Genomic DNA, 27674 nt, shown 5'->3' on the forward strand with positions numbered 1-27674 from the left:
ACCGATCCAAGCCGAGATCCGAAAAGCCGAAGTCCAAAGGGAAAAATCGCAAACCGAAAGCCAAGACGAACACAGTGGAAGCTCGAAAGGGAAACCCAATACTGAGCAACGAGGTAGGGAAGGACAGGTGTTTAAGTAGGAAGAGACGGGGGTGTGGTGGTGAATGGGAAAACTGATAGGTGAACTGATGGATAGGGGCTACGCCTACTTCTGCCTCCTCCGTTGCCGGGAGGCAGGGATCGTAACATGTAGACCTGGAAAAATCATCTTTATACTTACCATGCATGTGAGAGTAGATACTGGTGTGAATACAGAGGTGTTTAAGTCTTACCAGTGAGTGTATCACTGTGTGGATTCTGGACACCATGACTTCCTGGCCTGGGAATGGTGCTATTCCATCACAGGGGTGTTAAAACCTGAGTAAGGCGCTCGCTTGCAGAGAGGCAGGGCGTCACAAATCCTGCTCTCCGTCTTCCCATAACCCCAGCTGTGGAGTGGGGGTGTCCGTGTGACCCACTCCTTCCCGTGCTGCCCAGGTACCACCCTGCCTGGCCAGAGGAGGGCTGGAGTGACCCTGTTGCCCTCTGAGACGAAGGTCTGGGAATAGGGCTGTGAACTACTCCGAATTCCCTGAAGGGAGCGACGCATGTTCTGACATCGTCAGTGGGAAAGTGATGCTCCCTCACAGCATGGGCGCTGACCTGGGCTGCCCCTGTGCTGTGCAGAGCGAGGGGGGTGGTTGCTCCAGACCGTAAGCCAGCTGCTGCCGGGAAGGAGAGTACAAGAGAAGACACAGTAAATAGGGGGGAGTGCCCCCCTTTTTTTTAAGGCCCGACCGTGAAAGAAAATATTGACTCAGTCAAGCCGGCGAGGGGGCTGCTGAATTGCTCAGTGTGAGGTGGCTGGGCTCTCCCTCTGCACGCCGGCCTCGGGCTCGTGCTCAGTGTTGGCAGAGGGGGCGGCCCGGCCCGGCCAGCCCCTCCTGGAGCCGCAGTATAAATACAGCACCTGAAGCCCCCGCACTCGGGCTGCGGAGAAACCTGCGAGACAGGCAGCGCTGAAGAGGAGAGAGATGGCAGAGCGTACTGGTAAGGGATTTCAAAGAGCACGGAATACCATTGTCTTGTTGCTCATTGGTTAAGAGCAGAGTTGAAAGGGTTTTCTGAACTGGAATTCAGTGTGATTGTTTAAGCTTCCTGAAGGCAGGCTGGTGCTGCCAGTTTTCCCTGAGCAGCTCCTGAGCTGATCCTGAATAGGAACCTTTGAGCCTTTAAAAAATACTTGGCACCAGGCTCTAGGTGAGAGCAATCAGTAACTATTAAATGGGGCTGAAAAGGTGCTTCCTAGAAGCCTGTGAAGGCTGATGTTGCTGAGTAATAATAGCAGTAAGTACTGACCAAACGGAGTTACCAGTGTCCTTGTGTACTTGTGCAGCACAGTCGTTGCAGAGGTAAAAATCTCTAGTTCAGATGGGATCCTAAATGAGATGTAGTACAAGGTTAGTAGTATCATGAGATGGACTACAAGGCTTATTGAAAACGCTCCTTTACGCACAAGGGTCAGGAGGCCCCTGGCGATGGCGGCCAGTCGGTTCAGTCCCATGCTCTTGTGCTGTGTCGCTGCGCAGGGCTGCTGGAGGCAGTGGACCTGCAGTGCTGGACCAACAACCAGCAGCACCGCAGCCAGGAGATGGACACCGAGCGGCTGATCCTGCGCCGCGGGCAGCCCTTCTCCCTCACGGCCCACAGCGCCGGGCCGCCCCCACAGCCCCCGGCCCGCCGGCTCGCCATCGTCCTGCACCTGGGTGAGCGCCGGCCTGCGACTGCGTTTCTCCCTCGTCCGAGCCTCCCCAGCACCAACACCCTGCACCGTCCACGTCCTGCGGCTTCTAGGTGCCTCCAAGCTGGGTGACAAGGCCTTCTCCTGCTGCGCCCCAAAGCTCTGCGATTGTATCCCCAAGAAAATCTCACAATCATCTTCCCTGAGTGCATTTAAATCCATTCAGAAAGGCATTTGCTTAATTGTTGTCAGCTGCATTTCGTAATGATCATGTGCTACATCTCTAACTACTTGGATCGCAGAATCCTTATTTTATCATTTGTTTTTGATACCTACTGTAAAGCGCTTTGTGCTGCAACTTTTCAAGGCGCTATATGATATAAGGTTTATTATGATTTATACACACGCTAGTCTGCAAATGGTACAGGGGCCAGCCAGCCGCAGGGCCTGTTATAGGATGCCGTCTGTCATCAGACACCGCTGCTGCACACAAGCAGCTGACGATGTGACACAGAGCAGGCAGACCTCCACCGCCATGCTGTGTACTCAGCCTGCTTCAGTGCCTGACAGTGCTGCAAAGTTTCAAGGAGAGGACTCTTGTGCTCTTGGATTGTGGTCTTCAGCTTTTTGATCATATTGTAGGCAAGTGACCCTCAATGTCAATATTCTTGAAGTGTTAACAGTTAGAGCAGGGAGAGTATACGGTCTGTGTGGGTTCTAATGCCCCAGTATAGTGACGGGGACACTATACTGTAAAAAGGCGCTGTCCTTTGGATGAGACGTAAAACCGAGTTCCTGACTCTCTGTGGTCATTAAAAATCCCAGTGATTTTCTCAGAAAGAGTAGGGGTGTAACCCAAGTGTCCTGGACAAATTTCTCCCTGGCCTTTACCAATCATGACCTCCTAATAATCCATATCTATGAATTGGCTTCATTACTCTGCTCTCCTCCCCACTGAGAGCTGGTGTGTGGGGAGCGTTCTGGCGCACTATGCTATTCTAATTGATTCTAATCTGTTCTCTTGTACTTCAGTCCCCATAGGACTCTGCGGGAGTGTTGATGAGGTGTATAAGATCCTGCTCTCACTCTTCTGTGTGCATGGCTCCAGGTAGAGACAGCGATACTGTGATCAAGGTGTCTGACTCCCGCGGCCCAGCAGGACAGTGGTGGTTCAGTGTGCAGCCTGCACAGGGTGAGCTCCTGCTCACTGTGCACAGCCCCCCGGACGCCCCAGTGGGGTACTACAGGATGAACATTGTGGTGCTCGACTCTGACGGACTCATCCTCCAGCAGATCCCAGCTGGCAGCTTCTTCCTGCTCTTCAACCCATGGTGCAAAGGTCAGCATGGACAAGTGGAAATACATATTTATGGAAATACATTTACATACATTAATTTGCCTTAGGGTAATATTTTGGGAGCTATTTCTAACATGATTGTTTTCTGTTTTTTGTTGGTATATGTGTTCCGCCTGTGTGTTCCTGTGTGTGTGCTGTGGTGTGTCTATTTGTGCACTGTGGATGTGTGATGCTGAATGTTGCTGTGGTGTGTCTGTGTGGTGTCTGTGTGTTGCTCTGTGTGGCTGTGGTGTAACTGTGTGTTGTTATGTGTGTGCTGTGCTGTGGATGTGTTTTGCTGTGGCGTGTCTGTATGCTGACAGATGATGCAGTACACCTGTCAGGTGAGGAGCAGTTACAGGAGTATATTATGAATGAGAGTGGGCTGCTGTTCCAAGGCTCCTGGGACCAGATCAACACCCTGCCTTGGGATTTTGGACAGGTACGTCAACTGTTTTAGTCTAGAAATCCTTTTTAATCCTGGTTTCTATTTAAAAAGGAGCAGATGTGTATTGCAGTTAGTAGAGACTGTAGAGCAAACACTGGTTCTGGCAGAGGGATTTAATATCTCTTGTCCCATGACTCAGTAAAAAAGATTAATACAAACATTTTTGGCACAACAGTGTACATTTAGAAGCTGGGTATGCAGGTGCTCAAGGGATGAAATACTTCAGGATTATTATACTCTTCCCAGTGTGTCCCAGTGTGACTGGGAATATGCAGCCTGCGTGAACTCTGACAGCACACTTAGAGCAACTTGAGCCGACTCTACAACCTCTGAGGCATTTCTGGCGGGGACGTGCGAGATGCTTAGCAGAAGAAACGAGAGATTGTCTCAGCGCACTGCAGGACTCTCAGTGAGAAGATTTGCTCGGCCTTTGTACTCTTAAATCACATCTGTTGCTCTTGCCCAACAAATTACAAGCACAAGAAAAAAAAATGAAGAGAGAAAAGAATATTGCAGTGGAGGCAAAAATAAACATTTCTGGCACAGCTACCGAAAAATATACTGTAGTATCCAGGATAATAATTAGAAACGTCCAGACAAAGAAAGGGAAATGGCTGAAGTGCTGTGTGAGTATTTCACTCAAGTGTTCAGTAAGGAAGAAATCGACAGCAGGCCTCAGGCAGAGGAAGGACACAGCTCTGTGTTAGACTGTATTAGTGAGAAGGAGGCTGCAGTGTTATAGGAGCTAGAAATCCTGGTGGCCAACCAGGTGCTCTTCAGGAAACCCAGAGGCATCTAATAAAACTCTTCCAGCAGTCACTCAGGACCTGCAGTGATCTCCCCTAGACAAGCTCATAAAAAAAAAAACAAGACTATCGCTGGTATAGCAGCGCAATTCCTGCAGATAACTAACACAGATTTGGGAAGGCAGGGAGCAACATGACTTTGCAGAACTGCAGTTCCGTCTGACTCTCCTTCTCGTTTTTGTTTCAGTTTGAGAGGGACGTGGTGGACATCTGCTTCCAAATCCTGGACAACTCCCCGGCGGCGCTGAGGAACCCCCGGGCCGACGCTCTGAGCAGGAGCGACCCTGTCTACGTCAGCAGGACCGTCACGGCTATGGTAGAGTGGAGCGCTTCTCAGGGTTTGCTCATCCTAGAGATCACTGCCTTCCTCCTGCCACACAGCAGTGAGCAGGGTGAGGTCTTGCCGTGAAGGTAGACTGTAGCGACCTCTGCTGGGAGCTTTGAAAATGAATAAGTCTGCATGCATCAGGTACATATAGAACACTACAGAACTACAAAATAGTTCCTGAGCATGTTTTTTCTTTGCTGAAATGCTCATTTGCCAAACCCGTTTTTTAATACAGTACATGTATTTCCACCAGACACCATGGTCGACCGATCCAATAAATCATGAAAACAAATATTCTGCATGAACAGCAGTTACAGGGCAGAAGACAGTACCTAATTTCTCCATTTGTCACTCTTTCAGTTCATCCATTGTTGCTTGACACCAGGCTATCTGCTTTTCCAGTGTATGTCTGGGGGGGAGCTTTTGGGGGTGCCCTAACCCTCTGAGTGTGGTGTCTGGCTGCATTTGTGTGAGCGCAGGTCAACGCCAACGATGACCGGGGCGTGGTGTCGGGGCGCTGGGATGGAGATTACTCAGACGGGGTGGCGCCCACACGCTGGACGGGCAGCGTGGCGATCCTGCGGCGCTGGAGCCGCGGTGGGGCACAGAGAGTCCAGTACGGACAGTGCTGGGTCTTCTCTGGGGTGGCCTGCACAGGTGAGGAGAAGACACAGGGCGAAACGTCCAGCAAACTAACAGGCAGAGGAGGTGCGCTGACAACTTTCACTGTCAGTGTTATTATTTAGGTGCTCGTGCAAGGGGGTAGACTGCATGATTTCAAAAGCATTACTGATTGAGGAGTTTCATCATGTGGCAACAGAAAATTACTGAATTATTCAGCAAGATCCACTCCTAAACTCCCAGAACACGCTCACAGGGGCTGTAGCACAGAACGTGTGACACACAGCTGCTCTTTTCAGTCCTGCTACCTCACTGATATTCACTCCCGGTCCTGGAGGGGGCGCTGTGTCGATTCACAGTTCGACTACATTTGAATCAGTTGTCCACTTAATTGTTTTTTACTGCCACTGTTGCTAGGTCTTAAGCAATTGAGGATTATAAGGTGCCTGTAAACCCTATTAGACTGCAGCTCTCCAGGACCGGGAATGTCCACCTCCCCAACAGCAGGGGCTCCCCAGTGTCCTTCAGAGTCAAGGCACAAACGCACGAATCCTGGTAAAGCAGGGGGAGGAGTGTACGTGCATGAAGCTGTGCAGCACAGGCAGGATACTGAGACAGGGCAGGAGGGCGGGAGCCCACACTGACCGGCCTGCCTCCCGTTGTGGGTATCCCCCCCGCAGTGCTGCGCTGTCTGGGGATCCCCACTCGCTGTGTGACCAACTACTCCTCCGCCCACGACACCGACGGGAACCTGACTGTGGATCAGTGCTACAACGAGCAGCTGGAGAGTCTCCCCGCGGCCGGGAAGGACATGATCTGGTAGGCTGCCTGCGCCCGTGAGACACTCCTTCACAGTGGGGTGTGCCTTGCAGTCAGTTAAAGCCTCTTCGCTTCTGAACCTTCGTGCCACCTACCAGGCCATAAGAGCGCTTATCGTCATTTTGACTGGAAGTCGCGCTCCTGCTCCTGCAGTAACAGGCCAGGCAGGGGCCCCCCGGTGAGGCCGGGAAGACAGACTCTCACGTCGGTGTTCCTCTGTGCAGGAATTACCACTGCTGGGTGGAGTCCTGGATGGCACGGCCTGACCTGCCCAGGGATTACTGGGGCTGGCAGGTCCTGGATCCCACCCCCCAGGAGCGGAGCGACGGTAACAGCCCCCCCTCCGACTCCCACAAACACACACCGTGCCTGAGCCCAACTACAGGGGTTCCCGACTCTGCTCCGCAGATCACACAAGTCCCTGCTGGGATAGTTCTGCTGTGCAGTTCCCCTGTTCTGCATTAGCTTGCAGGAGCAGTAAAACCTGTAAACTCTTTGCCTGCCCTAATTCTCTAGACCAAGAGTAATTATTCTACAGGATTAAGCTATGTATTTTATGCTTTGAAAGACACTTCTCACAAACGGAACCAGCTCTTTCTGTTTTCTGCACTGCAGCTTGGAAATCTAGACTCATTGCAAAATGAAAAGCTCTGGGCTGAATGGAAACACTAGGTGTCTGGTGTTGGCGTTAAAAACCTTGAAAATGAAACACATTGATGGGGCGTGACCCAGAAGCAGTTTCACATCTTGAAGATTTTGGTGCACATGGAGACACTGAATTGTGAGGTAAGGGGGTGGGTGGGGACCACCACTAGAGCCTGGGACCCCACTAGAGCTGGCTCAGCCTCACTGAGCTCTCATACCCCCTCAGGTGTTTTTTTAAGAAAATAAACTTTACTGCAACAAGGAATGGCACCCAGTTCTTACAACAAATATAAATGTACAGTAACATTTTGACATACTTAAAAATGTCTCCAGAAAATCCCATTCTCCATCACCCCCCTGGAGTTTTTCTATCAAAATAAACTTTATTCCACAATAGACATCTTACAATGAGTACACACGCTAACAAGCCATGCAATCTCTGCTAGATTACAGACTTTCTCAATCAATCAGAGCAAGCGGACGCTGGGGCTGGATTGGCCCAGTGAAAGCCCTACCCCTGGCCCTTGCCCCGGCTCTGAAACTGCCCCGCCCCACAGGCGTTTTCTGCTGCGGCCCCTGCCCGGTCCGAGCGGTCAAGGAGGGCGACGTGGACGTGAAGTACGACGCGCCCTTCGTCTTCTCGGAGGTGAACGCGGACCTGGCGTGCTGGGTGGTGCGGGCGGACGGCGGGCGCTCCCGGGCAGCCCTGCAGTGCCACTCCGTGGGCAGGAACATCAGCACCAAGAGCATCTACGGGGAGCAGAGGGAGGACCTCACCCACCACTACAAATACCCCGAGGGTACCATCCTCCTGGTGCTCACCCCCACTCCCTCTTTCTGTCCTGACCTGCTGTAGCTGCCCAAGTCGGCTTACAGCTGATAAGGATTTTGGCATAAACTGGTTTAACTGGTTTATCTCTTTAAGTTTATAAATTTCGGCAAGAGGAATTCAGAAACCAAAACAGATTATATTACAAAGAAAAACAGTATTATCCAATATTCAAATCAACCATGAAACAAGTAAGGCAGTAGGAGTCTTTTTCCTCCAAAACAGTTCGTGCTTTGCAGCAAACTAAACACTTAGTTATACTGAGACTATCCTGGAAGGGGCCGTGAATCCTGGGTCCTTAATGGCAGTACCTCAGTCCCCTTACAAGCCTCAAAGATTCCCTCCTCCTTTGTGAAATGTCCTTACTTCTCTTGCTGTGGTCATGTTAAAAGACACTGTCTTCGCAAAGGACTGAAGAAGGTCTTCTAATTTGAAAAGTGTAATTATAGAGGGCAGACAAGGCTGTCCTGCTATGACACAAACTGGAACAGTATTTCTTTTTATCCCTGGGCAGGTGTAGCTGTGGCTCAGGCAGTCTTCCAGGTTTCTCTGGCTAGTTGACTTCTTCTGATTTCTTTCTTTCTTTCTCTCACACTCTCTCTCTTTCTTTCTCTCTCTCTTCTCTTTCCCCCTTCCCCCTAAGAGGAACTTCCTCTATTGCCACTGCTACACTGGGCCCCCCCCAGCATTAACCCCTGACCTCTCTGCGCCCCCAGGCTCTGCAATGGAGAGGCAGGTGTACGCGAAGGCCGGGAGGAAGCTGGCTCTGCGGGGCTCCGGGGCCGGGCAGCTGGAGCTGGGCATCAAGCAGGCCCAGGCGGTGCACGGCAGCGACTTCGACGTCTACGTGCACGTGCGGAACCGGGGCGGCGAGGACGAGCGCGGCCAGCTCACCGTCATCGCTCGGGCCGTCACCTACAACGGCATCCGCCTGGGGGAGTGCCACAGGAAGACCACCAGCCTCGCCCTCCCCGCGGGTGCCGGTAAGTCGCGGGCAGCCGGGCCTGGTCTGGCACTGTGCGCTGGCTGGGCTCTCTGCAGCAGGCTGTGCTACTTCACACGTCTAATTGCTTCTGCTGCTACCGAGTAGAAATACTGTATAGCAAGAGCAGAACACTGAGAATTGAATCAGATCAGTGATGGGATAGCAGTGAGCCCAAGACTTTTCTACTCCTCTTTCAGACTGCATGTTTTTCTGATTTTCTTCCTGTTCACTCCCTTGCAGAATTCTGCTACAGAACCTACTAATTTAGTTAGGTTAGGTTGTATTCTGGTCCTGCGGAGAAATAGGTTGGAAGTATGAACAGAGCACCCTGCTGAGATGTACAAATACGACCAAGGGCAGAGGAGCAGCAGACAGAGCTTAAGGCTTTAAGGGAAGAGCATTCTGACACCGGTGCTTACGCTGAGGTGTGTGTGTCAGCTCACAGGGAGGTGCTGAGAGTGCGGTATGAACAGTACGGGGAGCGTCTCTCTGAGCACCACCTGATCAGAGTCACCGCGCTGGTGGAGCCCCACGGCCGCCCTGACGTCACCCTGCACGAGATCAACATCCCGCTCAGCGTGCCCCGGCTCGTCGTCAAGGTAACGCCTCCTCTGGGACAGCATCCCTGCCGGCTGGCTTTTTCTCCGCTGAGCCGAGCGCGCAGTCTGCTGCGGACTACATCCCCTGAGACCGTGCAGCACTGCAGACGCCCGGCCTGAACAATTAGGTTCAAGTTTATTTGTCAATCCAGCCATATACAAGTATACAGAGGAGAGAGGTATCGTTCTCCTACGGTGCGAATACAGACACGACACTGACAAGACAATGCTACAGACAATGTAGACATAGACATTTCTGACAGGGTACAGGGTACATAATGTGCATAGTGCAATTTACTTTACAGGATTGTGCAAAGAATACATCAGACAGTATGCCTGACATTAGGCAAAACAGAACTAAGTTTCCAGATTAAGAGTCACGAGGGGGAATAACAGTGACAAGTGTATTTGTACACACAACCGTGTGCTTGTTACCCCTGGGGCACCTCTCATCTTCTCCTCTGGAGACACGAGAGGCCAGGGCTCTAGACCTGGAAGGCTCCGGGTTCAGCTCCTGAACAAAGTTCTTGCACTCAGGCTGCGCCGGCGAAACGCCCAGCTGTATGAATGGGCACAAAGGAAGGTCATTTCAGATCAGCCATGTAGATCAGCAGTAGGCAGGAAGAGTGACGCCCTGCTCTCCTGTGGCTTTCCTTGCCTTCGCAGCTGGGGTTTGGCCCGTCAGCTGCCCCGGCGGTGCTGTAGCAGCCTCTCTGTGCTTCTGTGCCCAGGTCATCGGGGAGGCGGTGGTGTCCCAGCCGCTGAAGGCCCAGATCACCTTCGTCAACCCCCTCCCTGTCACCCTGAGAGGCGGGGTGTTCACCGCGGAGGGCGCCGGGCTGACGGGGGAGCAGCAGCTCGAGGCCCTGTGAGTCTGTGCGCCAGTTCTGGACTCTGGCCCGCGAGACAGCTCTGTGTGGCCATTGAGAAATCTGAAGCAAGAATGAAGAGAACATGGTTGCGTGTTTGGTAGTTAAATTTCAGTTCTCACACCTAATGATAATGTAATAATAATGATAATGTTTCTTTATTAGCCCTATACAATTTCTTGCATTAGGAATTCTTCTTTTCGCATACCCCAGCTTTTCTCCATGGAGACACAGACACACAGATAGGGAGAGAAGCTTGGGGTCAGAGCGCAGGGTCAGCCATTGTACAGCGCCCTTGGAGCAGTGGGGGTTAAGGGCCTTGCTCAGGGGCACAACGGAGTAGGATTCCCCTGCCGGCCGCGGGATTTGAACCGGCAACCACCTTAATACATGCATAGTGTTTTCTTTTGCTAATAGTGTTCAGGACACATGAATGAGCAAAAAATGATAAGCTTACCCTTGTTAAAGGAGCTGTGGGAGCTCAGACAGCAAGGGCGTCTAGCTCCTGACTGGAAGGTCCCGGGTTCAACCCCAGGTAGGGGCAAGCGATGGAGCTTGCTTTAATTCCTTCCAGACGGCTCCCAGGTCCACTCAGCCAAATGAGTACCGGGGGTATTAGGCCAGCTGGAGTGTGATGCTGATTACATTTTTAATTTTTTCTTTTGCTAATGACCTCCAGTGTTGGATGATTGAGAAAAATGGTGGCCCTTGTACCCCTATTCCCCCATGGGCCTTTATAGCCTGAAAAGGGGACCTCACCTACCTACCCTTGTTAAAACATTTAGCCCTACACAGAGTGCGCTGGGGTGAGTTCTTCGCCTGTCCTGACAGACTCCCTGGCTCTGTCTTCCAGCGAGGAGATCGGACCGGGCCAGACGCTCACCGTGCAGGTTTCCTTCAAGCCCTCCAAGCCCGGACTCCGGACGCTCCTGGTGGACTTCGACACCGACAAGCTGAAAGATGTCAAAGGTCTCGCCAAGGTCATAGTGCGGCCCAAAGCCCAGTGAGAGACACAGGCTGCAAGACTCTTCTTTTTTTGCCTGAGGATATTAACAGCTGTACACTATAAAACCATAAAACTGCCGCAGCGAATAGAATCGAGCAGATTAATTGTTTGCATCTCAATGTGGTCTCTAAAAAGTCTCTGAAAGCTTTTCTTTGGTGTGTAAAAAATAACTTTTTAATGCTTCTGATCACTGTAGGTGACAATTGTTTATACAGTGAATTATAAACTTTATCATTTATACTAAAAGCCATTAAAATATTATATTTGACTACAACTTTCTTTGGGTATATATTCCATCCTCTTCTACCTTAGAACAAATTGATCACTGGAATCTAGTTATAGTCTCAAGAGGGTACTTTTAACTACTGCTATTGGAGCAGATATACTCAAGAGGTAACTAAAATATTTCTGAATCACACCTGTAAGTATACACTGGCAAAACATTTTCAGAAATCTAAAAGGAAATACTGAACATGGAGTTCTGCTTTCAAAGACCATGGTGAACAAGTTTGTAGACTCATTGACAGAAAATAGCCTTCATGAGTCCAAGATTAGTGTTGATCAGGGTCTGTAACCAGTCACACTGCACACACACAAAACTGTCTCTTGATAGACAGACTTCTGATTTACTCAAGAGCTTCATTCAAGTGTGTCAGGTGTCCATTTGAAAGGAAAACAAGTATCTGAATAAACGATCAAGTTTTTATGAATGAAAATAGTTTTGGACAATTCAGGAGGATCAACTCCCACACACACACACATCCATACAAAACAGAGTCGGGAATAATTCCCTGATGTCGGTGTCACTGGATCTCGAGGGATCCTCACTTTCTACGTGTTCAGTGTTTTTGCAAAATACAGTTTTGCGTTTGTCGCACGGGAAAAGAAAAAGGAAAAGCAAACGAACTGACTCACAGGAACGTTTAATAGAAAAATCAGACGGCACAAATCGTCCGTGATGTATATGACAAAAATAAATATCTCGTCTCTGAGAAACGCTTCGCCGACAGAAAGAAGCGCGTCTTCAAGTTCACTCGCTGTCCGGCAGCTCCAGCAAGTTCGCCCTCAGACGGCTGTCGGAGGCGCTTTCCTCCGCACAGCCCTCGCCAAGGCCTGCTGGATAACGGGGTACAGGCGCTGGCACCCCTCGATGCAGGCTTTCACAGCCCCCACCAGCGTGTCCTCCGCCATCTCCCCGTCCGACTGCAGCCCCGACACCTGGTGGAGGCTGGGCAGCAGAGCCACAGTCACCCTGCCCTGGTTCTCTCCAGACCCGGCGGACTGGGCGCCGCTCTCCTCCGCGAAAGTGGGGTCGATGAGGAAGGAGGGCCCGTCCTGCCTCAGCGCGCAGCCCAGGACCAGGTCGTACATCTCGATCCCGGCGTCCGCCAGCGCCAGGGAGGCGCAGGTGACGGCGTGGGCCAGAACCGAGCCGTCGTGCTCCAGCGCCACCACGTTGACCTCGATCTGCGAGCGGGGGTACTTGTGCAGACAGGCTGCGGGCAGCAGGCTCTCCAGCATCCCCAGAGACAGATCCTTCTCTTCGCTGCCCTGGATCCAGGAGCCCCTCTTCGGGCACGAAAACGGGGCGAAGCGAAAGTCACACACCAGCCTGCCGGACTTCATGTCCACCTCGTCCTTCCTGTCGGTCTCCCGTGGTCCGTACACCGAGCAGATCAGCTTCGTGTTCCCCGCCTCGATGTAGGCAGACCCCTTTGCCTGGCTGATCAGTCCGCATCGCGCAAATACGGGCCGCACGTCGGCCTGGCTCCGCTGCCTCCCGTCCTCCCTGCCTTCCTGCGGACATTCAGGCTTCCTGGTGCTCGGGAGGACGAAAAGTAACGGAGACTGAGACTCATCTGGACCCCTCACTCGCTTGGTATCCACCGGCATGGCTGGTGTGGAAATACCATAGACAACAGTGCGCAATAGTCTTTTGTAGATTACACTTCCTGTACACTGCGGGCAGAGGTTCATGGGATACGGAAAGACCTCCGAACGAAGGTTTTGGAGGAGAGGGATGTGCGCCGGATATAATTGCCTTTCCGCGCCGATACGGCATGCAGTATATTAAGTTATTCTAGATGTATGAGTTTCTGTTGTAAATACTGACTTTTCGAGATCATGGCCGTTAGTAATTTTGACGAGCAAAACGTTTTCGTATGACGTCACAACGTTACTTCCCGAGAAAGGGCAACAGATGATAAAATGTAGAGACGGCATTTACAAGATTTAGTTTTTTATTCTAATATATGTAAGTATTTTTTAATCCCGGCAAGCAAGGGATACAAGGCAGGACACACTCGCACCAGGGCCAACTTTCCAAGCTGCCAGTTTGTGTTTGGACTGTGGGAGGAAACCCACACAGGAAGCACACCCAGGAATGGAACCCAGACTCCAAGCACTACACTATAGCAAAGCTAACTACTGTACCACTGTACCCTAATAAGACCACTGCTTAACCAGTAGGTAGGCCAGATTGGAGATGCCCCTGATCTAAATTAAATTAGACAGGACACCAAGATGACACCCTCTTATGAGGCCTATTGTGGGATCCTTCATGACCAAGCCTTAGTGTAAGGTCATATGTGAGGGTCCTACAGCACCGTGCTGCCAGTCACCATACTGGGGCATCGGTTTGCATACTTTGAGCCAGGTGAAAGATCGCCTCCTGCTGGAGTACCAACACCTGTTACAGCAGCAACCTGTTTCCTTCAGAGGGCTCCCACCCCAGTACTGGCCATGCCCAGCTCTGATGAGGTTGTGAGATCTGATGAGATCACGACAAGCCAGCAGTATTGCTGTCCAGCTCTTTGGAGCGTGATCAGTACCCACCCTATTTTTTTCTGCATGTTGTGTCCCTGCGTGTTAAGGACTACAAGCAAAAACAGACTGTATACTGAGCGTTATTTTCTTAAAACTATTGTTGTTTCAAGACCTATGTGCATGCAACGAACATGCATAACATTAGAATGGAAGGTTATTAACACTGCCTTTTTAAAAACTCGTGTTTCAGCTGTATAAAGCCCTGAAAGTCCGAGTACGTGGGCGCCACACCGGGTTAATGACAGATCTGCAGTACGCGCTATGCGCTGCAGCTCTTCCACACGAGCCGACTTACGGATAAATTGCATCAGCCGCACTCGGCGTCTCCGCGCGGCCGAAAATAACCGGTTTGTGCCTCTGCGTAAGACTGACATCCCGTGCAGCCAATCCGCACCGAGAAACAGTTAACTTCCTGCTGCAGCGAACCAATGGCCACCAGGGAAAGGCGGGGCAAAGGGGTAAGGCGTGTGGTTTTGCCGGTGCGAGGCAGTGGTCTGCTGAGCGTGTGGAGATTGGAGGGTTTCAGACTACATGTGAGTTATGTCTACTGTATTGTGCTTCTTTTTTGAGAATTAAAGGCTAGATTTTATGTGTTCGTTCCTAATATGTGTGGTTTTATTGATTATGTATCATTATGATAAGCTATTACGAGCTCTGCCTGGTTGTTGAGGGTTATTTTGGTCAGGTGACTCTAACGTAGCTTCTATAAATCTGATTTCTTTTGTCTGAACCCACATAAAGGTTTCTGATGGATTATTTCTGATGTTACAGTACGAGCGAATGTGAGACATTTTGTTCCGTAACTGGTGGATCGTTCTGTGCAGGTAGAAGATGCATACAATATAATTTGTGTTTGTGACCGTGATATTAATGTCCGACGCTCGATTGCGTCGTAAGCCTGCTGTCAGAAGCGGCGGTGTTTTTGTGGCACCACGAAAACATGATCATTCAGTCATATGTTTCAGCAAATAAAAGTGCAGACGTCATTATTCCTTATCACGTCTCCACAAAAAAAAAAGGCAGTGTTATCGTAAGTAACTACTGTGATTGTACATATATTTGCTCTCAGAAGTAGCGCATGCACTACAGGAATAAAGAGCCGAGAGTCAAGTCCTTGCGGGGTTCAGCGCAGTCTTGCTGTTCGGAAGCTGCAGAGGTGAAGCTCAGGGTAGAGGCGGGCGGGTTGAAGACGCGATCGAATCGATTCCAGCGGTGAGGTGTGACGATTTGGACACTTTCTGCAAAGCCTACACTCGCGAAACGTGGACACCCCCCCGCGGGTAAAAACCATGCAGTGCCCTGTCGCATCACGTGACAGCGCGGCGTGTTTTAAAAGCCCCGCCGAGTCCTCGCGGGGGGGTGTCTGCAGAGCTGCCCGCACAGGCGTGGACGAGGTGCCGCCTGCAGGCCTGTTGCTCGCCGGCTCGTCACTGAAGTGCGTGAGAGCAAGGTGTAAGGGAGGCCAGGGTCACCTGGGGTGTGAGTGCTTGAGCAGTTCAGAGGGAGCGAGGCTGCGCTGTTAACGTGCACTATCGTGTGCTCTTGAAGTTCATTGAGGAGAGAAGCAGGTATAAGTTATTTGCAAGAAGGCAGCGCTCGTTTCTCCCTGCTTGTGTGCATCCAGACGAAGAGCTCGACTGTGACGTCATTCTTTGGCAGTTTAGTCTTTATTGTGTCTGGGGAGATTTGCTGCAGCCCAGCTGTTCCCAGGTGGGCTGTTGCTGGGAACAGGTTCCGACAGGTTGGGGAATGCCCCGGGGGCGCAGGCCTGCCGCCCTCTCTGACCCCGCGCGCCCCTCTCTGTCCCGCCCTTCCAGAAGCTGCTTCCACGATGGACTCGTCGCTGACGGCCGCGCAGATCCGGGAGAGGTTCATCGCCTTCTTCCAGAGGCACGAGCACCAGTATGTGCACTCCTCCTCCACCATCCCGCTGGATGACCCCACGCTGCTCTTCGCCAACGCCGGCATGAACCAGGCAGGTGTCCCCCCGGTCACTGAGCACCCACGTCCGGGTCTGGGAACCCCTCGCTCTGCAAGGGCGCCCACAACTGGAGAAGGGGGCATGCCTGCGTCCCTCTCTGGCACGAGCGGACTCTCGTTCTTCCTCCCCCGCGTTCTGGCTCTGGTCCCCTCTCTCGGCGGCCTGTCCTCAGTCTCCCTCTCGCTCTCTCCCCGCGCAGTTCAAGCCCATCTTCCTGAACACCATCGACCCCGCCCACCCCATGGCCAAGCTGCGCCGCGCTGCCAACACGCAGAAGTGCATCCGCGCCGGCGGCAAGCACAACGACCTGGACGACGTGGGCAAGGACGTCTACCACCACACCTTCTTCGAGATGCTGGGCTCCTGGTCCTTCGGGGACTACTTCAAGGTGAGGGGCGCACCCCGGGAGCCCCAGTCTGGAACCCCCAAGCTGCAGCTTTGCTAATGTTTCTAGTTTATTCCATCCATCCATTTTCTAGCAGCTTTATCCAGCTCAGGGTCGATGGGAAACTGGAGTCTTTCCCAGCAGTCAGTGGGTGCGAGGCAGAACACACCCTGGACTAGACGCCAGTCCATTGCAGGGCACACACAGACACACACACTCACGTCGGGGGCAGTTTCCCAGAAACCAGTTAACCCACCAGCATGTCTTTGGACTGTGGGAGGAAACCCACACAAACACAGAGAGAACGTACAGGTCCAGAACTGAGCCCAGGGCCCCAGCACAGCCAGGCAACAACACTAACCACTGCACCTCCCTTGGCATTCCTGGCTTCTTTTTTATTCATTATTTCTTTAACCCTTTGTCTTGGGGGATTCTTACTGAATCACCTTCCAATTTTATTTTTTTAAAATAAAAACAGCTGTTTGTCAGCAGAGGATCTGCTGGGAGGGCCCCCTGCTGTCCGAATGAGTCTGATTGTGTCTGTCTGCTGTAGCACCTGGCGTGCCAGATGGCCCTGGAGCTGCTGACGAAGGAGTTCGGGATCCCCATCGAACGTCTGTACGTCACTTACTTCGGAGGGCACGAGGAGGCGGGCCTGGAGCCGGACCTGGAGTGCAGGCAGATCTGGCTGGACCTGGGGTGAGTGTCTCCTCGACGCCTCCCTCTCTCCTCTTCCACCCTCCTGCTCTGCCAAGTGAGCTTTCTGGGATGGCAGCCCAGAAAGGGAGCAGCGTCCGTCATATTCAGTATCGGTCAATGCGATCAGTCAGTTTTTTTCTAATATAGCACCTCAATCCAGGGCATTCTAGATGAATTATACCATATCTGGTGATAATAAGTTACTAGAGTTTCAAAAATCTCATTTATCAAGATGTTGAACAGGAGGAACTTTGTCTTTTAAGATTTTCCCTGTTGTCTCTGTGTTTTTTCAGGTCTTTTTGTTTGTGAAATTCTGCACTTAAACAATTTGTAGATGGATTTTGCTCCCCTTTATCACATTTCTCCTTGAAGACAAAAGCTCACCTCTCTGTCAGCGCAGCTTTTCAGATGTGTGTAAAAAAACCAAAACACTGAGTTTCTGGACTCCTGTGAAAACTAGAGAAATCCCCCCTCCCCCCCATCTCAGAATTAAATAATGGTCTAACGTAGCAGGAGTCTACAGAGTCTTATGGACTGGTGTCTCAGCTCTGCTGTCCAGACACAGCAGAGTGTACTGGATCTGGAATGGTCAGTTTGACCTACTTGCAAACTGGCAAGCTCTTCGATATTCCAAACCTTTCTGACTGAAATCTGAACCGGTAGCCCTGACAGTTTAACAGTTCCAGACTCGTCCCTGGAAATTGCAAATGTCCCTGACTGTTTCTCATGTGAAACTGTATTTTAGTTTTTAGCGAACGAGTGTGGCACTGCTGGACATTTCAGCTCTTTTCACCTTCCTGTTGGGCGGGTGGTTCTTGCTCTTCTGGGGAGAGGTCTGAATTGTTAAATGTGGCAGTGGCCGCTGTTTCTGCATGGAGGCCTTCAGAGCAAGAGCGATTCAGCCTTTCGCCTGTGTTTTGTTCTTGTTAATGCTGTGTAGTGGAGGGATTTCTTTCAGTAGCTGTTAGGTTGTGAACATGTGGAATAGCATCAGGTGTGAGCACGTCCTGTGTCCTGTCACTCATCTGTAATTTGTGCAGCAGGCGGTTTGCACTCGTGTGGTGAGTTCTTTCCCGCTGTTTTTATTTCCCTCATCTTTCACTCTGCCACCCCTCCCTTCTCCCGCACGCCAGTATGGAGGAGAGCCGCATCCTGCCCGGAAGCATGAAGGACAATTTCTGGGAGATGGGGGACACGGGCCCCTGCGGGCCCTGCAGCGAGATCCATTACGACCGCATTGGGGGTCGCGACGCCGCCCACCTCGTCAACATGGACGACCCCAACGTGCTGGAGATCTGGAACCTCGTCTTCATCCAGTTCAACCGGTAGGAGGGGCCGGTGACGTGACGCATTGCAGTGTGGGAGTGGGGGGGGCAGGGCGATCGGGATGACCGTGTGACTCCGTGTGCACCAGCCGGCACACGTCGAGGCAGAGCTACCCTGAAATTGAGAGCTCACAGTCCCGGCCAGCCATCAGACCGTGCAAACAGCTGAACTGTCGCTCGTTTGTCAGCTATTTGTTCGAAAGCCTGGTTTCCGCGCTGGTCTTACAATGAAAGACCAGTACGTGCCACTCAGTGACATCACATGGGCATTACGCAGAGACTTTCATTTTCGCCACGGCAAGATGCTGAATTTTAGTTTCAGTTTCAGTTTAAGGGCGATTTTGAAATCCTGTGCTGGTGAGCGTGAATGGTGGACAGCAGTGTCTACTGATGGCAGCTACCAGCCTGGTTCTGAGGGCCACCAGGTCTCTGCTTCTAATCCCGCCCTGTAAATCCTTATTACTTCGTTGATCCAGTTAGCTGCAGGTGTGGCACCTTCCAGACCCAGAGTTGGTCGAATACCTCAGCTGGTCATTGGAAGCAGTTTACTGTTTTTTTCCACTGCCTATGGTTTTGGAGACTGGGCAGGGCTGCGGAGCTCTGGACTCCAGAGTGGGCGTGGGGGTGGTGTGTGGTGGTCCGGATGACCCCTGACCTTGGCGCGTGTCGCGTTTCCCCACAGGGAGTCGGAGACGGTGCTCAAGCCTCTGCCCAAGAAGAGCATCGATACCGGCATGGGGCTGGAGCGCCTGGTCTCCGTCCTGCAGAGCAAGATGTCCAACTACGACACCGACCTCTTCGTGCCCTACTTTGAAGCCATCCAGAAGGCAAGGCTGGGCGAGGGGGCGGCGGTGGGCTGTGGAGGGGTCTGTAAGGGGGTCGGTCTGTATTCATGGACCACCCTTGATGCGCTCGCTTGACAGGGTGCTGTGTCTACGCTGAGCAGATCCCTGTGCAGATCAGTCTCCTCAGAACAAGCTCCTCTGTGTGTGGGATATTGTTAAGATGGATTTTCCAGGTAGTAGACAATCAACCAAAAAAGGCTTTAGTGAGGGGCTCTCAGTTTTTCATACTCTTGGGGACACTCTCCATAAGGACCCCCCAAGTAAAGACAGAATAGCACATCCAATATAGGTCTTAGAACTGGCACTTTAAAGTTGTACAATGTTGTTAGCAGACCGACCTGCCACAGTGCATATTGTCAAAGCAGATCCATTAGTGACGCCAGACTGAGCTCTGAGTCTTGCAACAGTAGCTCTCCAATCTGTTGATTTCCCTTGTGTAGCTGGCAGACCTGAAGGGTAGCTTGTCCTGCAGTCGAATATCCTCGGAAATCATCCATCCATTTTCAATAACATTTATTTAGAGGGTCGTGTTGAGCTGGCACCTATCCCAGCGGGCACAGGGCACAAGCCTGGACTACCCCTGAGACAGGATGTCCATTCATGCATTTCGAGGTGCCGATCAGTACAATTTCACCCTTGTTGGCGCTGCGGCGCCTGAGTGCCTGCCTGTAACGGCCCCTGCCCCTCTCCTGCAGGGCACGGGTGCCAGACCGTACTCCGGCAAGGTCGGTGCCGAGGACGCGGACGGCATCGACATGGCGTACCGCGTGCTGGCGGACCACGCCCGCACCATCACCATCGCCCTGTCCGACGGAGGCCGCCCCGACAACACGGGCCGCGGGTGAGCGCCGAGCGCCGAGCTCCGGCTCCCAGCATGCCGCCGCCGCGCGTCTCCGCCGAGAGAGCCGTCTTTCTGAGCCGCGCCAGTCCGCGCTGGCTGCAGAGGAGCAAGGGAAGGTTAATTCCCCGCTGGAAGAGAGGAGAAACTCGCCACTTGCGCGGAGACAGTTTTCCGTGTTTAGTCCCGGGAAATAACAAATATTGAAACAAGGCTTTATTCCCCGAATAATTCATCAAGCACGCCCACGAGAGCTAGCGAGTGAGCCTGCTGTTATTTCATTTGTATTTGCTGTTTTTATACCTATATTTCTTATCTTGAATTACCATAAGAGGTTATTAGGGTTTTTCTATAAGGGTTATAGAGTCAAATTTGACTGTACTTGAATATGGCTTTACTTGCTACCCAAATTCCTACCCCCCATATAAGCTGGATGTTGGTTCTTTTTCGAGTGTCTTTTTGAATGGGAGTTGACCTTCCTTTTTCACACCCTGTGCTGTGATTCAAGACTCTGGTTCCTGTTCCTGGCTGCACAGCTGTGGTGGTAGATGTGCCACAAGATAAAAGCCTGTGAGCAGCAGAATGGTGTATTTTCACCAGTGCATCAAAATGACCAGAACGGATCGTCCTTAAGTTGTGGACGGTGCGTCTGTGACTGGACGGTGCTGTATTTCTCGGGATCGGTCCTGTCCTGTGTTCTCTCTGGTGAGCTGGTCAGAGTGTGTCAGTGTGGCGTTTGCAGCGGTGCTGTAAGTCTCTCTGTGTGTGCCCATGTGCAGGTACGTGCTGAGGAGGATCCTGCGCCGAGCTGTGCGCTACTCCCACGAGAAGCTTGGCGCCCCGCGTGGATTCTTTGCCTCGCTGGTGGACGTGGTGGTGACGTCTCTGGTGCGTTCCTGTTTCTTCCCCTCCTTCGGCTTTTTTTGTGCCCTCTTCTCCTCCTCTCTAACCTCCCTTCCTCTGTCCCTGCAGGGCGACGCGTTTCCCGAGCTCAAGAAGGACCCCGACGCGGTGAAGGACATCATCAACGAGGAAGAGGCGCAGTTTCTCAAGACCCTCAGCAGGGGGCGGCGCATCCTGGACCGCAAGATCCAGAGCCTAGGGGACAGCAAGACCATCCCAGGTGAGGATCCGACGTGCTCACGCAGGGCTGCTCTGGGTACTGCCTGGGGTCTCGCGCGACCATCATACCCGCTGTGCCCGCAGGGGACACTGCCTGGCTGCTGTACGACACCTACGGCTTCCCACTGGACCTGACGGCCCTCATCGCTGAGGAGAGGGGCATGGGCGTGGACCTGGAGGGCTTCGAGGAGGAGAAGAAGGCGGCCCAGGTGAGCAGCAGGGGTTGCTGGGAGGAGTGGCCGCTCTCTCCTGCCCGGCTGTGCGCTCACGCCGCCCTCGTCTCCGTTTCGTCCCGCTGCAGCTGAAGTCCCAGGGGAAGGGCGCGGGCGACGAGGACCACATCATGCTGGACATCTATGCCATCGAGGAACTGAGGAACAAAGGGGTCCCCACGACAGACGACTCCCTCAAATACTGCTACACCTCTGACAGCTCGGGGAGCTACGGTACGTGCCCAGCCCCTGCCCGCCTGCTCCAGTGCTCTCTCCCACCCTGCCTGTCGGTGTTACTTTCATCGTCTCGAGCCCGTAATTAGTAGTTCTGATGTTGCCGTTCCGTCTTCCTCCCCCCCTCCCCAGTCTTTGAGCCGGCTGTGGGCACAGTCTTGGCGCTGCGCAGGGACAAGCAGTTCATGGAGGAGGTGTCAACCGGGCAGGAGTGCGGCGTGCTGCTGGACCGCACCAACTTCTACGCGGAGCAGGGCGGGCAGACCTTCGACGAGGGCTACATGGTCAGAGAGGACGACTCCGCCGAGGACGTAAGGACCCCCACTGTCCACCAGGGGGCAGACAGGTCGAGCTGCAGTGTTAACTGGCAACCTAGGCGTCTCGTTGCCATGTTATATATAATATTTTTAAGGAACTAGTAAAGGTTTATTCCGTGTGCCGCACCTGAAAGAACGCTCCAGAGCCGAAATGTTGTGTCTCTTCTTTTCAGCGTAGAATAAACCTTTACCTGGTCGTTTGCAGCACGCTGACATGGCCCCCTACTTGAAATCCGCTAGTGTTATTCAGAGCTCAGGCCCTCACTGGGATGTTCTTGTTGCTCCTCTCTCTCCGGGCGCAGAAGACAGAGTTCTCGGTGAAGAACGTGCAGGTGCGAGGCGGCTTCGTGCTGCACGTGGGCACGGTGTACGGCGCGCTGCGGGTGGGCGACCACGTGGCGCTGCACGTGGACGAGGTACGTCACGCCGCCGCCGCCGGCCCGGCGCGCCCCGCCGCCTTTCCTTTGCGGGCTAAAGCAAACGAACCGGGGCTAAAGGTGGGGGATCTCTGCCCAGGCTCGGCGGAGGACCATCATGAGCAACCACACCGCCACGCACATCCTGAACTTCGCTCTGCGCTCGGTGCTGGGCGAGGCTGACCAGCGCGGCTCGCTGGTGGCGCCCGACCGCCTGCGCTTCGACTTCACCGCCAAGGGCGCCATGACCACGCAGGAGGTCCACCGCACGGAGGACATAGCCAACGGCGTGATCCAGGATGCCAAGGTGAGGCTGCAGAGGGCCCCGGCTGTTTGACCATCATCAGAACTTGCCTGCTTCATTCGGTGCCTTTCTTCTTTTACCACTGGCTGTGTACGTTTCTAACTCTCCCCTGTTCTCTCTCTCTCTCTCTCTCTCTCTCTCTCTCTCTCTCTCTCTCTCGATCCCCCTGTATCTCCCCACCCCTGACTGTCTCTCTCTCTCTCTCTCTCTCTCTCTCGATCCCCCTGTATCTCCCCACCCCTGACTCTCTCTCTCTCTCTCTCTCTCTCTCTCTCTCTCTCTCGATCCCCCTGTATCTCCCCACCCCTGACTGTCTCTCTCTCTCTCTCTCTCTCTCTCTCTCTCTCTCTCTCTCTCGATCCCCCTGTATCTCCCCACCCCTGACTGTCTCTCTCTCTCTCTCTCTCTCTCTCTCTCGATCCCCCTGTATCTCCCCACCCCTGACTGTCTCTCTCTCTCTCCTCCTCACCTCTGTCTCTCTCCTCTCTCTCCTCTCTTTCACCCCCCTGTCTCTCTCCTCCTCTTCTCTCTCCTCCTCACCCCTGTCTCTCTCTCCAGCTGGTATATGCCATGGAGGCGCCCCTGGCCTCAGCGAAGGCGATCCAGGGTTTGCGTGCAGTGTTTGACGAGACCTACCCTGACCCGGTCCGAGTCGTGTCCATCGGCATCCCTGTCCCGGACCTCCTGGCGGACCCGAGTGGGGCGGCCGGCTCCCTCACTTCCATCGAGTTCTGCGGCGGAACGTGAGTCTCCGGGAGACACAGGCCCTTTCCTGTCCCAATTCCTTTCTGTTTTAACTCAGACTAGCACTGCGAGGCTGACGGGCCACAGGGCCGAGAGCGCTCCCGGTGAACCAACACCTTCCTGCCCACGGCCGCAATTGGCTTGGGAAATGCCCTTCATGGTCGCCCCATGAGGCTCAAACCTGAGATCACAGAGCACAGCCAGTGTTTAGGGGGGCACCCCTGCCTTCCTTTTAAAAAAAAAACAGCTGACCCACACTGTAGATGTGGTCTACGTGTACTTTTGACTGTGAGCACAGGTGAGGCCGCTCTGTCCTCATGTCAGTGTGAAGCAATCCCTGACCTTTGCCCTCCGATTCAGGCACCTGCAGAACTCGAGCCACGCTGGGCCCTTCATCATCGTGTCGGAGGAGGCCATCGCCAAAGGCATCCGCCGCATTGTCACGGTGACCGGCCCTGAGGCGCAGAAGGTAAGAGGGCGTGGGTTTCAGACGGGGGGGCGAAAGGTTGCAGGTCAAGTTTATTTCTCCTTTCTACGTTTCAGCAGGGGTGGATGGTTGTGATCTGTGTCTCGTGCACCTGCAGCAGGTTAGCTGCTCACCTGGTGCTGACCGAGGACGCACCTGTGATAATGCTGACGCGACACTGGGAGAAGTGCAAGCAACTTTTAATTTGAAAATGAAATTTGGGGAGAAAATAGAGCAGTGCTTACAGATGAAACCTAACCGAGCGTATATTTTTAGGATTTCAGCAAGGCTGTAGAAATGCACTCTGTGCGCCATGTGTGTCTGTACTAACCAGTTGCCTGCACTCCCTGTGTCAGGCCCAGAGGAAGGCTGAGGCTCTCGGCCAGTCTCTCCGAGCCCTGGGCGAGAAGGTGAAGGTGCAGACTGCTCCCAGCAAGGACGTGCAGAAGGAGATTGCTGACCTGACGGAGGTGAGACACCACAGTAAGACAGGGGCTTGGGCTCCCTGCTGTGTGTGCTGAGCCTTAGTTTGCTGTTAACGTCTGATCTCTCTAATGACCTCCCAGGTCCCAGGCTTACTCTCAAATCGCTCTTTTAAAATCTACCAGCAAGGTTGCTCTGAAGGAGGTATGGCCATATGGAGGTATTTCTTTTTCATATGACCTGTATGTAATCAAGATAATTGCAGGAACAGATTTGACTGAAATAAAATGTGGCAGTGTCTTTCTCCAGGAGACCTCTGAGTACGATACAGGATACTGAGTGAGTGTCTGTACAATTGTACAGTTCTTTCTGGGCCTTTCAGACCAGAGGCCCGACTGTGTCTGTCGGTCTGTACGATTGCAGGCTCTGGGCCTTTCAGACCAGAGGCCAGACTGTGTCTGTCGGTCTGTACGATTGCAGGCTCTGGGCCTTTCAGACCAGAGGCCCGACTGTGTCTGTCGGTCTGTACGATTGCAGGCTCTGGGCCTTTCAGACCAGAGGCCTGACTGTGTCTGTCGGTCTGTACGATTGCAGGCTCTGGGAGTGGCTGCGATCTCGCAGTGGCGGAAGGACGAGATGCGGGAGGAGCTGAAGGGGCTGAAGAAGATCATGGACGATTTGGACAGAGCCAGCAAGGCAGACGTGCAGAAAAGGGTGAGATGACGGATAAGACTTCCCCACTCTGGTCCCCGAGGGGCTGTAATGTAGCATGTAATACAGGATGAGAGTAACAGCAAGTGTGCGTTTTGATTTTGACTCTGATCTGCTGTCTCTCAGGTCCTGGAGAAAACAAAGCAGCTGATCGAAAGCAAACCCAACCAGCCTCTCCTGGTCATGGAGATGGAGAGTGGAGCCTCTGCCAAGGTACTTGTCTCTGCTGTCTTCCACTATCCCACAGTGCCTCTGCTCCCCTGCAGTCTATAGCGACCCTGCTACTGTGGTACCCAGCACTGAACATGTGCAGCTATAGTACCTTCCTGGCTGTGTGACTTCACAGCAGAGAAATGCTAATGTGTGAAACACACAGTCAGAAAGATGTTTTGCAAAACAATAGATCAGAAAAACTCAGCAATGTAATTACAGTGAGATAAATGTGTACGCAGCCATTTAATACATCGCCCCTCCCAGGCGCTGAACGAGTCTCTGAAGCTGCTGAAGACGCACTCCCCCCAGACGGCTGCCATGCTCTTCACAGTTGACAACGAGGCGGGCAAAATCATCTGCCTGTGCCAGGTGCCGCAGGTACAGCGGAGTCTCTTTCTTGCATCTGCTGCTCATCTGCATGACTGGAGCCCTGTGATATTCCCACGGAGCGGAGCCCTCTTGCTCTCTTAATTTGCTAAATGATCTAATTATCCACTTGACCAGTTTAAACTTTGTCCCAGGTTTAATCATTACTTGTTATTTTAAATTACTTACCGGGCAGAGCAGAGCTGAAGAACAGTGTGCTGGAGTCCGGTTTAGTGGTAGAAAGTCCAGTTTGTTGTCCTTCACAGTTCCGTGTGTCTACACAGTGGAATGGATTGTGGTGTCCGATATCTTGATACCTCCCGGGGCCCTTCCTGTGTGTCGTCTTGGCAGTGCTGATACTGGATGCTAGTAGACGATGCCATTAGGTGTGCCAGTGGGCCGGTCTGCTCCGCTGATAACCTGCCTTTCACCTCTCTCCCCCTCAGGAGGCGGCTAACCAGGGTCTGAAGGCCAGCGAGTGGGTGCAGGAGGTCTGCCCCCTGCTGGACGGCAAGGGCGGTGGCAAGGATATGTCAGCCCAGGCTACAGGCAGGAATACTCACTGCCTGCAGGAGGCGCTGCGGCTGGCAGACGACTTCGCCCGCCTCAAGCTGGGCGACTTGAAGAACTGACGTGCTTGTGGTGGGGGGGAGGGGGAGGGGAAGGGGGGGGTGATGTAGCCCCACTGCTCTGTCACTGGTGACGCCGCGAACAGACCGACACATTCCAGACAGGCCCTTTCCATGGGATGATAAAGGGAAGCGGCTCAGTGCCGGAGCACGGTGGGGGCAGAGGCCTGGCGGGACTGATGGGCACCCCTGTTCTGGCGGAACTCCTCGGTTCGGTCCGACCCGGACAGCTGAGCCCTCGTCGCACGCCCTCGCAGTGTCCGGGTCGTTCTTTCTCGAGCTGGGCCGGGGGTGAGCGTGCGTTGGGAGACCCGGAATGGGGTGGGGCTCCCCGCTCCCCACCCCACTGGGTGCTCCAGCTGCCGATGGAGCTGACCGCGTTTCCGAGCCGAGCCAGCAGGGGCGCCCTTCTCTCGCTATCCTGTGCTGTAGCCTAGGGTTTGTGCAGCAGGAGTCGTGTGTAACTTGAATGCAGTTGCTCCACTAGGCCTGACGGTGGCAGTGTTGCACGCCTCAGGCCAGGTCGCGTAGAGCTTTTGTGCAAACTCTCCTCCCCCACCACCCTCTGTTAAAATAGCCACTTGGTAGAAGCTGTACAGTAGTCTGTCTTGGGGAATGAGCCACAGATTTTTCTCATGTTAGGTCTCCTGCAAAGATCATGTGCTGTTATCGGATCATTGTCATTGAGAATGTCTACAACAAGCATTACTAATAAACCTTAACGACTGCAGCCTGTCCTTGTGGAAGAAACTCACGTCCTGTCAATAAAGCTGTGGGTGAAATGCAGCTCTTTGCACTGTCCCTTGTCTGTCCCAGAACCCGCTCTTCCTGGGCCGTGTGTTCTGCGCCCCCTGGAGAAGCCGGGCTCCGTGCTCCACTGTGGAAGTAGTCCTGGAAGGGGTGCTGTTACCCCGTGTTAACAAGCCCTGCTTCTTGACTGACACGCCTCCCCTCGCCAGCTACCCCTGGCCACCTGGGTTGTATTTCAATGGGTGAACGCCCTCAACAGGCAACACTGGGAACAGTTTCATTTGAGATCTGAAGGGGGAGTTCTGATTCGGCCTTTTGCTTCTAGATCGCAGGCTGTGGGGGGGTTGGGGATGGATTTAGGGAGCAAGGAGTGGACGTGGCCGTGTTTGTTACGGCACGTGTTCCTGGGTGGAGATGCGCCCAGTAGTCTCGACAGCTTGCCCTGGAAGAGTCTGCCAGCTCCTGGGGCTCTTCAGGCTGTACCCTGTGCCCGTGGGGAGTACAGCACAGCGGAGCTGTCTGGGGGTCTCCCGTCTCCGCCTGCCGGGGGGGTGAGGGCGAGGGCGTTCACACACCCCTCCCCCCACAGGCACAGAGCTGGAGGGCACGTTCTCGTCTTTTTATTCTGTGCAACAGCAGGAGATAAAACCAGTCCTTTACAGCAGGGAGCTCCCTGGTTATGAAAGGAGGTATAGTACAGGCTGAGGAAGGGCAGTGACTGATGGGCACTTGAGGATATGTGTGCGATCACCGCTTGTTGGTTGCTATTGGTCCCACACAGGCTCTTCAGGGGTACAG

General features: G+C 53.2%; 3 protein-coding genes across 5 annotated transcripts; 2 read left to right on the forward strand and 1 right to left on the reverse strand.

Annotated features, from left to right (window-relative positions):
* The first annotated feature begins 913 nt into the window (after positions 1-913).
* LOC102689352 (protein-glutamine gamma-glutamyltransferase 2-like) lies at positions 914-11338 on the forward strand. Its single transcript, XM_069181354.1, has 13 exons — positions 914-1088; positions 1628-1804; positions 2888-3118; positions 3439-3557; positions 4557-4685; positions 5177-5354; positions 5999-6137; positions 6362-6465; positions 7340-7582; positions 8328-8594; positions 9035-9195; positions 9927-10063; positions 10918-11338. The coding sequence occupies exons 1-13, from the start codon at positions 1073-1075 to the stop codon at positions 11069-11071; spliced, it is 2055 nt and encodes a 684-aa protein (XP_069037455.1). The 5' UTR covers positions 914-1072; the 3' UTR covers positions 11072-11338.
* aars1 (alanyl-tRNA synthetase 1) lies at positions 8788-26912 on the forward strand. 3 transcript variants are annotated; one of them, XM_069181352.1, is made up of 21 exons: positions 8788-8800; positions 15714-15871; positions 16077-16265; positions 16816-16961; positions 18095-18286; positions 18969-19113; positions 19827-19972; positions 20749-20857; positions 20942-21092; positions 21176-21300; positions 21393-21537; positions 21670-21848; positions 22157-22270; positions 22371-22577; positions 23133-23317; positions 23679-23787; positions 24141-24254; positions 24802-24921; positions 25045-25131; positions 25396-25509; positions 25944-26912. In XM_069181352.1, the coding sequence occupies exons 2-21, from the start codon at positions 15728-15730 to the stop codon at positions 26127-26129; spliced, it is 2907 nt and encodes a 968-aa protein (XP_069037453.1). In that variant the 5' UTR covers positions 8788-8800; positions 15714-15727; the 3' UTR covers positions 26130-26912. The 3 variants fall into 3 exon arrangements, with proteins under 3 accessions (XP_069037453.1, XP_069037452.1, XP_069037454.1); XM_069181351.1 differs by lacking the exon at positions 8788-8800 and adding an exon at positions 14341-14429; XM_069181353.1 differs by lacking the exon at positions 8788-8800 and adding an exon at positions 15346-15464.
* On the reverse strand, positions 11978-13005 carry exosc6 (exosome component 6). Its single transcript, XM_006641494.3, has one exon. It carries the CDS (start codon positions 12961-12963, stop codon positions 12136-12138), a length of 828 nt encoding a protein of 275 aa, XP_006641557.2. The 5' UTR covers positions 12964-13005; the 3' UTR covers positions 11978-12135.
* Positions 26913-27674: the final 762 nt, after the last annotated feature.

Source organism: Lepisosteus oculatus, chromosome 20 (assembly GCF_040954835.1).
Source record: "Lepisosteus oculatus isolate fLepOcu1 chromosome 20, fLepOcu1.hap2, whole genome shotgun sequence".
Taxonomy (NCBI): domain Eukaryota; kingdom Metazoa; phylum Chordata; class Actinopteri; order Semionotiformes; family Lepisosteidae; genus Lepisosteus; species Lepisosteus oculatus.

Coding starts and splice junctions, on each gene's coding strand:
- exosc6 (XM_006641494.3), bottom strand. CDS start 12,963: ATGCCGGTGGATACCAAGCGAGTGAGGGGTCCAGATGAGTCTCAGTCT.
- aars1 (XM_069181352.1), top strand. CDS start 15,728: ATGGACTCGTCGCTGACGGCCGCGCAGATCCGGGAGAGGTTCATCGCC. Junction 21,849..22,156: donor AGGACGACTCCGCCGAGGAC/GTAAGGACCCCC, acceptor CTCCGGGCGCAG/AAGACAGAGTTCTCGGTGAA. Junction 22,578..23,132: donor GCGTGATCCAGGATGCCAAG/GTGAGGCTGCAG, acceptor CTCTCTCTCCAG/CTGGTATATGCCATGGAGGC.
- LOC102689352 (XM_069181354.1), top strand. Junction 1,805..2,887: donor CGCCATCGTCCTGCACCTGG/GTGAGCGCCGGC, acceptor GCATGGCTCCAG/GTAGAGACAGCGATACTGTG. Junction 10,064..10,917: donor GAGCAGCAGCTCGAGGCCCT/GTGAGTCTGTGC, acceptor TCTGTCTTCCAG/CGAGGAGATCGGACCGGGCC.